We start from the raw sequence: 13,493 nt of genomic DNA, 5'->3' as shown, positions 1-13,493 counted from the left end.
TGAAACGCCTCCCCAGGAAGGTGTCCAGGAGGCCTCCTGACCACACGCCCGAGCCACTGCTTCCTCCAGACATGAAGGTTCCTTTTGGTCATGAACCAAAGCTCACGTTGCCTCAGTAACTGTATGTTTGTGATGGCAGAAGCACAAAAGAGACTGATGGAGCACGAATGGCTACCTAAAATAAAAATAAAATAAAAATAAAGTTGAGTGATTCATTCATAAACAAGAGTCATTTTTAAAATTTCAATCAAACCAGCTAGTGCCACAGTGAAGTGTGATGACGTTCGTGCAGGCAAGGGGGTAGGTAGAGTCGATCGCTGGCTATACAGTATCCATAACTGTTCTTTTATGCATTGCGCATGTTTATAAAAAGATCAGCAAGCCTTCAATGTGGATGTCCTCTTTGTTCAAACTAGTCTGTGGCTGGAATGCATATCTCAGTCCTTTCTCTCTCGTTCTCTGGTAGTTCATAACTACTAATAAATAGAAAGAAAATGCAGGTGGACATGCTGGTGTGAGTGAAGTGTATAAGCGAGAGCTATAACTGTAAGCACTGCGACAGCAACCATGGGGGATGGGTATGTATATGTAAATGAACAATCCTATGGCTGGGAGCTGCTTTTATTTGACAGTCATTATGAACTTACATAAACATGTTTACATTGAGCTTTGGCTAATAAATAGTACCAAATTTTACACGTTGCACCTTTAAGCAAATTTAACTTTCTTGATGTAAATTTCCCCACTGTGGAACCAATAAAGGTGTTGTTGTTCTTCTAATTTTACTCATCTAAAAAAGAAAGAAAGGCAGCCAGGAAAAACTCCTATCAGCTTTTTCAGTTCATCCATCCGGTTGTAAAATGCTGCAATAATACCACATTTTACACACACTCGTGGGCGTGCGTACACACACACACACACACACACACACACACACACACACACACACACACACACACACAAACAGAAGGAGAGAGAGAGAGAGAGAGAAGGAGAGAGAGAGAGAGGACATTGGAACAGTGGAAATAACTCATGACACTTCACCCATATGTATCACACTTGGAAATGTTTGTGAGTTTTTCCTTCCATGCGGTCAAGGGGTGAGTACAGCCTGAGCTCCACTGAACCTTTGAGCACAAACCATGTCTTCCTACTTCAGCTGGGGCTATTGTGGTTCGCACAAGAGGGTTTTACTGTGATTGTCTGTGATTGCTGTCAGTTGTTTACATTTAATCTGCTCTCCCTTGCTGTATTTTTTTTCTCTCACTTTTGCTCTTCACACAAAGGCTGTAACCTGAGATTTCCTACCAGGTGACCTGAGATTGCGTTCCTTTCCAAAGACCAAAAGTCTCATTTTAAATGCTCTCCATGATTCTCTTGCTTTTAGCAGGCTGAACAATTCTGGTGTCATAACAAAGGGGAAGCTTGTGAGATTTGATCAGATGTGTAGTTGTCAGTGTACGTGTTAGTGGCTGAGCAAAAACAAACTGGAATTGAAATTGAAACAACAAAATAATCATTTCCAGGATTATTGGCCCCTTTGGAATGATGTGATTGATGCTTAGCGCAGTGTGTGGACAATCTTTCTGCAAAGCTTGACTCAGATAAAATGAATCAGAACAATAAAGTCAGAAGTTAACTCCAAGCAGAACAGATTAACTCAGAGAAAACTACAAACACAGAATACACAAACTGTAGACAAACTAAAAAAAAAAAAAAAATCTGTCACTGCTGTCCATACTATAGACACACTAAACTAAACTACTGACTACTACTGAGTACTGCAGTACTGACTGTGTTGTAAATATGAGGCTGAAATGCTCATTTTAGGTATGGATATATGCTTATTTACGACGAGCCTTTGGACGTGTGGCGGGTGGAGCTGTTGAAGGTCGTGGCACAATAGCAAGAGAGAGAGAGAGAGAGAGAGAGAGACAGAGAAGGGGGGAGAGACAGAGAAAGAGAGAAAGAGAGAGAGAGAGAAGGGGTGGAGAGAGGGGGGGGAGAGCTCATAGTCCTCATCACTGTGAAACCAAATGTGGGAGAAAAACAAATGTTAAATTGAAATTTGAGTGCTAAATGTGAGTGTTAAATGTAAAGACTTGATGGAAATGTTAAATATGAGTTCTAAATGACAATGTTAGGTGTAAACTTGTTAAATCCAAATCTAAACGTGAGAGCTAAATGTCGAGAACACACGCAAATGACAAAGTTATCGACAATTCTTTTGCGTAAAAAAGCCCCTTGAAGCAGCAACAGATGAGCAGTGAGCCGTGTCAGAGAAAAGTGTATTCAAATCATATCAGGTAGAAATATGTGGTGGAACTTTAATACTTGGCACCCCATGCAATTTTCACCCTAGATTGTTGTATATGAATGCATGTAGTTGGTTTATCGTGAAAAACTACCAACTTACTGCTGCGCTCCATTCTGTGAAGATGCGACCAAGAGGATCTTTGAGGGCAAAATGATTTTTCTTTGCTTTGAGTCTTCACTTCTCTCTGTTGAATCTTTCTTTGTCTCGTCCTCCCCCCGCCTCCCCCTCCGGGACTGCAACCTGAGCTTCACCTCCTCCGATGGTAGTTTCACGTCCCGTCTCTCTCCTCAGAGGTTTATTGTTGCCCCGCCTACAACCACCTTTCCGCTCAGTGCACCTGAGCGAGAAGCCAACAATCCCGGCAACTCTGCTTGGAGGGAATTTAACACCTCTGCTGTGTGCTCTTATTCACCAATGAGGAGGAGAAGAAAGACAGAGACTAAAAAACAGCTGTTTCAGAGTTTGGCTTTGAAATCTTTCTCATGAAATGGTTTTGTCGTGAGTGAGTGAGCTACGGACGGACCATCCGTTTACTGGATGTAGTGAAAGTGGATGTTAGCGACTGTCACCTGAGTGGGGTAAGGACTGCTGCCATATCAAGGCTCACATTTATATACTTTCAGGAAAACAGATCTAGTGGCTTTGGTAACATTGTGTTGTAAAAGTTAAGTAGAAGGAATATCAGATCTTCCATGTCTTCGTAAAGGTAGAATAACAACAGAATAAAGGGGGAAAGGGGCAGAAACAAAGACATCTTATTTTGACTCCAGAGAGGAAGATGATTGACAACCTTCTTCAATAATTCATTACAATTACAATGCAATGATAAGAGTAATTTTTTCTCAGTGAGACCAAAGGGTGTACATCGCTAAGCCCTGGAAGATTGGAGCATTCCAGCTGCTCAGGTTGCACAACACTGCCACTCATTGTTCGAGACAGTGTGACAGTGCACCTGCCACCACATCAACAGTTTTCCAGGCCAAATGCCAAAGTGTAATGGACGGAGCTGTTAGGAGCTGCATAAAAGGTGACAGAGGGTGATTACTACATTTAGGGATCATCTTTTCCCCATTAGTTGTTCCCATTAGCGTTCATCCCAGCAGATCATCTGCCTCCATCTCTTCTCTCATGCCAACAAAATCCATGTCCTCTGGCCAGTTCCAACCTCAGCATCCCTCTCCCCATTTTCACTGTCCCTCCTCTCCAAATGTCCAAACAATCTCAGTCTGACTCCGATAACACATCAAACATAAGTGCTGATGAATTCAGAGGGGTAACAATACACACTAGGAATGCAACCGTACGATTTTCCCACGGTTCTGTATGCATCACAGTTTTTGGGCCACGGTAATAATATGGTTTCAATATCTAATCTACCTTTTATATCAAATTAAACAAACATAAAACCGCATACATTAAATATGATTTATGACTATCCAACACAAATGAACAAAATTTTAACCCACTCACAGCCGAGTCAAGACACTTTCACTATTATTTTATATTACACTCGCTAATATTGGAAAAATGGTTTCTGCGATCTGATGTTGATATGCTAGGCAAATGCATATATTATGTAACCTGTGTATGTTCTGACGCAGACGTCAGACAACAACAAACAAGGAGGTTTCAGATTAGCGATAGTCGGACGATGGTTATTATCTCGGGCTGCTATATTCTACTTAGTTTTCCCAAAGAGAGATGTTTGGGTTGGCACAGCCAGAGGCCCGAGGGGGTCCGGTTCGGGAACCACGTGATTGTGTCTCTGCTTTTTGCGGATGATGTGGTCATGTTGGCTTCATCCAGCCAGGACCTCCATTGTGCGCTGTGGTGGTTTGCATCCGAGTGTGAAGCGGCTGGGATGAGAATCAGCACCTCCAAGTCCGAGGCCGTGGTTCTCGACCAGATTAAGGTGGCTTACCTTCTCCGGGTCGGTGGAGAGACCCTGCCTCAGGTGGAGGAGTTCAAGTATTTCAGAAAAGATGGAGCGCGAGATCGACAGGTGGATTGCAGTGCTGTATCGATCTGTTATGGTGAGGAGCTAAGCTGAAAGGCAAAGCTCTCCATTTACCGGTCGGTCTACGTTCCCACCCTCAGCTATGGTCATGAGCTTTGGGTAATGACCCAAAGAACGAGATCGCGGATACAAGCGGCTTAAATGAGCTTCCTCCGTAGGGTGGCTGGGCGGCTCTTTCGTAGATCTACTTACACAATGTGTGCGTTTTGATAAAGTTTTGTGACTGGCCGAAACGTCCAGAAATAACGTTGTTTGCCGTCGTGTACCGGACCGAACGGGGCCTACCGAACGGTTTGGTAAAATACAGAATATTGTTGCATCCCTAATCCATACTGTACCGATTCCTTGTCAAGCAAAACTTCCTGCATGATCACCACAGAACACTTTGTCCAACACTCTGCAGATGTCTCCTGTGGGCCTACCCTCTCTTCTATTTATCTCCATTTTGGTGCGTAACTGGGCGCCAGCGGACGGCTATGCTAATGGCAAGGTCACCAAGTCCTGTGACAGTATGGTGCCCCGCCATGGATCTGTAGGGGAAACCACCCCAAGCCCCTACCAGCTAGCGACAAACAGCACCACTTTCAGGCCAAAGGACAGCATCAGAGGTAACTGATGTCACTGGCTGCGTTTCCATCACAGTTTTTACGCAAAATAAAAGCGATACTTCCAAAATTTTGCCAAAGTCCAATTGTGATTAGCAGGTGTTTCCATTGAATGGTGTGAAGCACATATGGACTTTGAGGAGGATGGAGGTACCAAAACATTCTGTGTTTTGGAGCAGCTACTTGAAGAGAACTTATCATGTGACCCCGTACGTCACATCCAGTGAGGTTTAAATGTGAACATGTGTTTCCATGACACTTTTGAAAGCGAATAAAACTTTTAGCCATATTTGAGAGGTTTTCCAAGTTCACGTGTTTCCATGGCCAGTTTTCTTTTATTGCCATATTTAGGTTTTGTGCAATTCTAGGGGTCATGGAGACGCAGCCTGTGACATGTTCAGAGCTAGCACACAGAATGGCACATAAAGAAATCAAATGAGTTATATTTGTTTGAACTCCTGCTTTTTGGTTTGTGACTAATGCTTTCAGTCATCCTCTCTGGAAAGTCCTACTTTAAGGGATTTCTTCTCGAGGCCAGAGATGCGGCCAATTGGGGTTCAGTTGCGACGGTTGGAACCTTCACACTCACCTCACCGGGTAACACACAGCTGCTCACCTGTCATAAACACCAGGTATACATTCCCAGCCAAACCCAAACTAATTCGGAGGTGATAATAAAGAAATAGCGAATACAAAAGGGCCCTTTCTGAAAATGAACCCCATGTCTGTGTCTAGGATTCAGCAGTGAGCCACAGGAGCGACGCCAAGAAGACCGAGGTTGCTGTCGTCTGGAACGCTCCTGTGGACGCTCCTGACTATGTTCAGTTTTTGTGAGTTGGCTTCTCTCTCAGTGAATGGTTTCAAACACAAGTTGCTAGTATTTCCTTTTTTGGCAGCCATTTTCCTTTGGTCAGAAAAGTCGACTGAGTTCACTAAATGTGAAAAAAGTGTTTCCTAGGAGACTGTTGTGATACGACTGTCTGAAATACCTCCTCATGAGAGCGTCAAAACTCTTTGGCCATAATTGAGAGGTTTTTCCAAGTGGAGCCGTTTCCATCACCAGTTTTTATTATGGCCATATTTAGGTTTGGAGCAGTTCTAGGGGGTCATGGAAACACAGCTTTTTCTGAGCACGTGGGTTATGGATAATTGGTGTGCGTGTGAAAGGCAGAAGAGGAAGAAGAAGCTGTTGGACACACAGTAGGTGCTCTCATGACGAGTGGAGGAGCCTGGATTAACATTTAGACATTACAAGGGGACAAAGTCGCTTCACAGAGGTCAGCACTGGCTGCCAGTAGCAAGACGGTTGCGGGTTCGATCCCCGACTGCCTCCCACTGTCCCATAACTAGGAAGGAGTGTGAATGATTGTTTGTCTTTCCTTGTGACTCTGCAATAAACGGTCAGGTTCCAAGGTTGGAGGTGTGGACCTGCTGTAGTGCTGCTGGGAAAGGCTCCGCCGCCTGCGACCATGAGTGCAGGAGAAGCGGATATAGAAGATGAACGGATGGAAAATAGTTTCTCCAGTGTAACACAATACCACTTTGTAAACTACCTAACAGATTAAACAGGTGCACCTCAGTCTGCATCCAGTATCAATCACAGACATCTTTCAGCTTGCACCTCCCTACCAAGCTGTATGCCCACTACGGCCACTAGTACACGTAAACAACACAACAGGTTTATTCCATGTCATTGCAATGCTCCTGTGTGTTTGCCCCCTCACCCTGCAGTGTGAGTGTTGTTGCTGAGTTTAATCAGTACTGGGTGAAGCTGCCTGGACCAGTCATCAGTCAGCGCGGTGCTCCTCCTTTGACAACCCAGTCGCACACAACACCTCCAGTCCAAACCACCACGCCGTCCATCCTGCCCGGGCCTGTGAGTTCCCCCTTCCTCTGCTTTTCACAAACACAATTATCACTGAAGCCTGTAGTGCCTGAAGTCGAGTGGTCGGACAGTTGGGTTCCTGGGCAGGGCACAGACCGTTTGCACTCATCAGTAACCTAACTGTTACTAATTCAAAGTCTTTCTGAGACGAGCACCCCGACAGCTCCACACAGCTGGTCATGGTCAACCAAGTAAAACGTCACATATGATGGCTTTTATTGTATGTGAATAGTATGAGCCGCAGGTTTAAGTGCTGTAAAACTGTTAGAGATTGAAGCTGAATATGCACAATATTAGCGTGCGTAATTATAACCAGGTCACATGACGCAGATAATGTGGCCCGATGCTCAGCTGTCGCTTTCAGCTGGTCACGTCGTTAGAGCCAGAGTGCATTAGACACCTGGACACGCATGTCAAGTCCAGCTCATTGACCTCATTAACTAAAACTATGAGCTAAGTAATTACACACCTGTCAAACAGCAGCAAGACAAGACAACCAAAACCATGCTGTGAATTTATAACCGAGAATTCTCCCCTCTGTTGGCATGTAAGGGGGTGGCGTGGGCGGGGTGAGGGGGGGGTTGGGGGTGGATGAGCTAAAGACGAGCTAAAGTCAACTACTGGGGCGTGGGTGCAATCTTCTTGTGTGCTAGTTAAGTTTTTTCTGTATATTCTCCTTCCAGTTTTCCTCCCAGGGATGTGGACACAGCAAATCCTGCGTGCTAGATCCTCCAGGATGTAACCCACAAACTGATCCACGCTGCTTCTTCCTGTCCATGGCCACAGAGGGACCAGACAAAACAGTTTGAGTTTTAACCAATCCCATTTGTTGAATTCAATGAAACGATGAAAGAACTTGGCTCTACTTTAAAAAGGAATCAAGACTTTCAATTATAACTTCCATTGCCCAGAGGGTTTGTGAGGTTCATTGCCATAAATGCACGCCCAAGCTAAATATTGCATCTAATTCGGATGACATTTTCAATAACACTGTGAAACCCTTGCTCTCCCAGTCTGTTGTGTTTGAGCTGAGTGGGCCGGCAGAAGGATACGTCTCTTTTGCACTTTCCTGGGACACGTGGATGGTAAGGAAGCTCATCCTGTACGGCTCCCTCACAGTAACTGACATGAACATTATGCAAAATAACACAATGTTGTCAGTTGGGGCGACACCCAAACTGAGTTCTAGCTTCTGGCTTTGAGACATTTCACTGTTCTTCAAATCAACATTGATTGAATGGAAATTCATTGATCTCCCTCTCTCTTTCTCTCTCTCACTCTCTTTCCTTCTGTCTCTCTCTCTGTCTCTCCCTCTCTCTCTCTCCCTCTCTTTCTCTCTCTATCTCTGTCTCTCCCTCTCTCTCACTGTCTCTGTCTCTCTCTCTCTGTCTCTCCCTCTCTCCCTCTCTTTCTCTCTGTCTCTCCCTCTCTCACACTCTTTCTCCCTCTCTCTCTGTGTCGCTCTCTCCTCTCTCTCTCTCTCTCTGCCTCTCTCTCCTCTCTCTCTCTGTCTTTCTCTCTGTCTCTCTCACTCTTCCTCTCTCTCTCCCCCCTCTCTCTCCCTCTCTCTCTCTCTCTTTCTCTCTGTCTCTCTCTCTCTCTCTCCCGCTCTCACTCTGTCTCTCTCTCCCTCTCTCTCCCCCCCCCTCTCTCCCTCTCTCTCTCTGTGTGTAGGGCAATGACGATGTCTACCTTTGTCTAAAAGATGGTGACAGAGTGTCAGTGTCTGCAGCCTCTGTCAGTGGACGAACACACCCTGAAAACCAGACTCAGGTCGAACACGTTCTGTCACTGCACAACATACATGTTGGTTTATTGAAATGGTTTATTTTCTGCTTTTTTTCCCCGTCTGTTGTGTTGCATACATCGTATGTGAAGGATATGCTACACACACTGTATGTAAAACAGGACGAGGAAGTCACCTGGCACGACTTACTGGATGGATTTAATTGCTTTTAGAAATGTGGCTGTTGACCTCATAAAGACACAGTGCAGCAAAGCATTTTGCTTTGGGCTGTTAAAGAGCCTCTGAATTTTACAATGCATAAAATGTATGATAATGTTTATGATGAAACAGTGTTGTTTGTGAAAGACATCTTTAAGGCATTCCCACCACAAATGGGATTTTAATGGATATTTTAGAATGTGATTTTAATCTTACAAAGAAAGTGGACACTCGTGTTCCATCGGACTCTCACCAGCTGCGTTTCCAGCACCCCTGGAACTGCACCAAACCTAAACATGGCCATAATAAAACCTGGTGAGGGGAACGGCTCCGCTTGGAAAAACCTCTCAAACAAGGCTCAAAGGTTTTGACTCTCATGAGGTGGTTTTTCAGAAGTATCCATATAGAGCTATATTGCAAAAGTATCATGGAAACACTTGTGACTCGTGACAACAGAGGAGTAGACAGAAAATTTTCTACAAGTAATCAAAGAGAAAAAAACCCATTCTTGACAGCAAACACACGTAAACAAACAAAAGCAATCGCAATCCCGTAATTATGGCTTTTGCGTGTCACAGTATTCAATGCAAGTCGCAATTGTGCTCTGAGAAATTTTAGAAATATTGCTTTTATTTTGCGAAAAGACTGTCATGGAAACTTCTAAATAGCTTCTAAACAGCTTCTAAATAGACCCTGAACTCGTCCTGTGTGTGTGTGTGTGTGTGTGTGTGTGTGTGTGTGTGTGTGTGTGTGTGTGTGTGTGTGTGTGTGTGTGTGTGTTTGCAGTCTGCTCTGGCGTCAGTGTCGTGGCGCCTGGCAGATGGCGCCATGCAGTGCCGGTTCAGTCGAAGGGTCAAAGTGAGCCATCAGGAACCAGGCCGCTTCGATCTGGACCAGGACTACTTCCTGTTTCTAGCGAGTGGACAAGCCCAGCACGGTTTGTTCTTCTTGAACAAAACGGTTGTTGACTAAAAAGGGACGGACTGGGATTTTTAAATTTACAGATTAAGCAAATCAAATAATGTAAAAAAAAGAGTTTATTATTCCACACCTCTGGGTAACTACAAAGTGTTGGACAGATTGCCAACACAAAGGTTTGTCTAACATGAATATTTTCATTCAGGTAAAATAAGCAGACACGGCCGTCAGCCCTTCATCAGCTCACAGAAGAAGCTCATCACTGGAAGCCCCGAAGTGCTGCTGGGGTCCCGCAGTCCCATTATCATGAAAATGCACGGTTTGTTTGCTGTTGTTTGATTTTCCCATAACAATATTTTACATAACGCTCACTGAGAGTTTTCTACTTGAATGAAATGCCAAGACACGATGTTATCAACGAGGGGACGCAGTGATTTTAAGGAATGAAGAAAACTTTTTTTTTTTTTTTCTTTGAAATGAAGAAATATTGGAAGACTACAGGTTAAAAAGCTCTGGATGAGAAACTTGCATCAAACACTTTTTAGCTGCCAGCTCTGCAGAAAGTAGTTTGTGTGGTTGGGTAAAACAAAAGATAGCTTCCTTTCTGGTCCAGTAGACTGAGCTGCATGGTTGAGAACCTTCACACACAACATTGTTGTCTTGTCTTTTTCTCAAGGCGTGCTAATGCTGATAGCCTGGATGCTAACAGGAAGTGTTGGCACCTTCATCGCCAGCTTCTATAAACCTGAGTGGCCTGACAAAACTCTGCTCGGCCAGAAAATCTGGTTCCAGGTTGATATCACGCAAACTACGATATCTCGTGCACACGCGCACACACACACACACACACACACGTGAATGCTTGTCAATTCCCCGTGTTGTCTTGGTGCAGGTTCATCGAGGACTGATGACGCTGACTGTGGCTTTAACTGTCGCAGCTTTTTGCCTCCCGTTCTTCTACAGGAGAGGTTGGAGTAAGGTACAGTAAATACACACACACACACACACACACACACACACACACACACACTTATTTAGTGAGACAGAGAGAGAGGGAGATTTGTGTCCTTATTGCACTTTGTATATAAAGTACTTGCTTGTGTGTGCAGCGTGCAGATGTTCATCCGTACCTCGGCTGCTGTGTGCTGGTGTTGTCGCTCACTCAGCCAATCATGGCTGCGTTCAGGCCGTCACCTGACTCGAGCAGGTGAGCTGCCCACCTGACACCTCATGTGACTGTTGCACCTCCCTCGCCCCTCAAGACCTGAGGTTTTTCCTCGAGTCACATGTGAGCCAAAGCCAGCGACAGCAAGACTTTACTCAGAGGAGCTGGTTGAATGTTTGTCTGACATAAGAATGATATCATTTGCAAATAATATATCATGTATTTATATTATGAATAAAACATTTACTTCTGGACTGGCACGACTGTGAAGCACATGTGGTGTCGTTTAAACCTTGACAGCTTTGTCTGCTTTAGATTTCAAGTGAAGGAATCATTTCTTGTTTGTTGCATAATTTCAGCATTTATTAACTGCATTGCAACATAGCCAATGCATAGGAACACTAGGCTGTGTTGTATAGAACTCACCACTTCTCAGAAGTTACATTTTTATTTTCTTTTATACCGACCGTAGACTTTTTTCCACGAAATTCTGTCCTTTTTATGTAGACTTTTTTCACGAAATTTTAACTTTTTTCACGAAATGTCATCTTTTTTACGTAGACGTTATTCACGAAATTTCGCCTTTTATACATAGACTTTTTTTTCACGAAATTTCATATTTTTTCCATTGACTTTTTTTCACGAAATTTTGACTTTTTTCACGAAATTTTGACTTTTTATACACAGACTTTTTTCACGAAATTTTGCCTTTTTATACGCAGACTTTTTTCACGAAATTTTGACTTTATTCACGAAATGTCATCTTTTTTACATAGACTTTTTTCACGATATTTTGACATTCACGAAATTTTGTCTTTTAATACATAGACTTTTGTTCACGAAATTTCATCTTTTTTACGTAGACGTTATTCACGAAATTTCGCCTTTTATACGTAGACTTTTTTTTCACGAAATTTCATATTTTTTCCATAGACTTTTTTTCACGAAATTTTGACTTTTTTCACGAAATGTTGACTTTTTATACACAGACTTTTTTCACGAAATTTTGCCTTTTATATACACAGACTTTTTTTCACAAAATTTTGACTATATTCACGAAATGTGTGTCTTTGGTGTTCCTATTACTGACGTGTTGTTTTTTTTTCTCCCCAGGCGATTCATCTTCAACTGGGCTCACTGGGGAGTCGGCTACAGCACTGAGATCATGGCAGGTTGGTTCTCCACGCAGTGGACTGTTGATGAAGTTAGATGACATGAAGCCATGTTGCTGGCACTCATCACACACAATTCCCTCTTCGAACCCTTTGGTTCTCAAATAGACTCTGTGTTCCCTGGCATTGCTTTACTTTTCATCCTCACCTCTGTTGTGAGAAGTTCTATGATGGCATAAAGTGACAGCCAGCGGCTGGAGCCTGCTCCACCTGCTCCACCTGCTCCACTGAGCAAACAGACTCCACACTCAATATCAATCCATCGTTAAGCCGACTCTTCGCGTTTGACTGCAGTTGCCGCCATGTTTGTGGGGATGAAGCAGGCGTCGCTCCTGCTGCCCCAGCCGGGGTCCACGCATGTTCTGATTGGCTACGTGGCTTGGCTGGCGTCTTTGAGGATCCTCCTCCTCGTGCACAAGCACGTCTGCGTCAACAGATGTGAGTCTGCTGGAACCGAGGTGGTTGTGCTGTTGGTCTGCAGCGATGGTACTCTTGAGTGAACCATGCTCCTTGTCTGTGACCCACCAGTGCTCGGACTGAGTGACTCCCAGTGTGCTGACCGCTCCAGCCTGGCCAAGTGGGTCAGTACCACCGCCAAACCAATGCTTTGATGTTCTTTCATTATTTATCTGTATCAGATGTGTAAAGTAACAAAGTAGGATTACATTACTTCAGTGGATTACTTGAGTACTTGAGTACATTTACTTCACTTTGATGAGGTGAATACTTCTACACTAAGTTACATGCTTTATGAGCACGATCATAATCACTTGTTACAATTATAACATTTTTGACAGACCAAACCATACGACATTTCAAATGTGTGTGTGTGTGTGTGTGTGTGTGACACTGACCACCAACCTAGTGAACCTGCTAGTGATTGACAGCATCCCTCCTAACCTGACGTCTACTTCCTGTTTCAGACGCCCATCATCAAGTCTCTCATCTTGGCAGTGTTGGTGCTGGGCAACACTGCTCTGCTGGGAGCGCTGCTGCATTCCATCACTGTCATTTAGCATTGACCTGATGTGATTTAATGTCCCTATCGTTGATAGTAATAGAAAATGATTGACGTTTATATCCAGTAAAAAAAAAGGAACTGTTTATTTTTTATTGAAATCAAATGTATTTTACTGTATGTTTTGCTGTTCTGTTTTTTTGTTGGTATTTTTTTTTTTTTTAATTTACATTCCAATCTTAATGCTGTACTGATAATCTACTTACACAGAACATCAATGTGCATTAAATAAACACCGCATATGATTGCCAAGTCAGATCCAAAGTGTGCAAATCAGACTTTGCAGTGCCAGTGGAGCGTCATCGCCGTCATTGTCTGCACGTTCTGTGGGAGTACCTGTTTTCTCCAGGTACTCCCACGTCCTCTGAACAACGTGCACGTTAGGCTGTTTGGCCACTGGCAGACACGCCGTGAATTAGTGCAATTCAAGGTGCACGTGCAGCGCAGCTGT

At 43.9% G+C, this 13,493-nt stretch overlaps 1 protein-coding gene across 2 annotated transcripts; it reads left to right on the top strand.

Moving 5' to 3' along the window:
- The first annotated feature begins 988 nt into the window (after positions 1–988).
- On the top strand, positions 989–13,287 carry frrs1a (ferric-chelate reductase 1a). Of its 2 annotated transcripts, none has more exons than XM_076015449.1 (17): positions 989–1,100; positions 4,738–4,942; positions 5,429–5,571; positions 5,675–5,769; positions 6,671–6,815; positions 7,508–7,627; positions 7,838–7,909; positions 8,499–8,597; positions 9,556–9,706; positions 9,893–10,006; positions 10,364–10,479; positions 10,580–10,666; positions 10,797–10,894; positions 11,966–12,024; positions 12,319–12,462; positions 12,553–12,605; positions 12,948–13,287. In XM_076015449.1, exons 2-17 carry the CDS (start codon positions 4,738–4,740, stop codon positions 13,038–13,040), a joined length of 1,794 nt encoding a protein of 597 aa, XP_075871564.1. In that variant the 5' UTR covers positions 989–1,100; the 3' UTR covers positions 13,041–13,287. The 2 variants fall into 2 exon arrangements, with proteins under 2 accessions (XP_075871564.1, XP_075871565.1); XM_076015450.1 differs by lacking the exon at positions 989–1,100 and adding an exon at positions 3,201–3,344.
- The last annotated feature ends 206 nt before the right edge of the window (positions 13,288–13,493 follow it).

This window comes from Nelusetta ayraudi, unplaced genomic scaffold (assembly GCF_046127955.1).
Source record: "Nelusetta ayraudi isolate G7.1 ecotype Tasmania unplaced genomic scaffold, CSIRO-AGI_Nayr_v1 ptg000190l, whole genome shotgun sequence".
Classification (NCBI taxonomy): Eukaryota; Metazoa; Chordata; class Actinopteri; order Tetraodontiformes; family Monacanthidae; genus Nelusetta; species Nelusetta ayraudi.
This window is presented reverse-complemented; position numbering and strand designations above follow the sequence as displayed.

What these genes read in the sequence shown, in the direction of transcription:
- frrs1a (XM_076015449.1), top strand. Translation starts at nt 4,738, where the DNA reads ATGTCTCCTGTGGGCCTACCCTCTCTTCTATTTATCTCCATTTTGGTG. An exon ending in CAGCACTGAGATCATGGCAG is followed by an intron (nt 12,025 to 12,318) that starts GTTGGTTCTCCA and finishes GTTTGACTGCAG; the next exon opens with TTGCCGCCATGTTTGTGGGG. An exon ending in GCTCCAGCCTGGCCAAGTGG is followed by an intron (nt 12,606 to 12,947) that starts GTCAGTACCACC and finishes TTCCTGTTTCAG; the next exon opens with ACGCCCATCATCAAGTCTCT.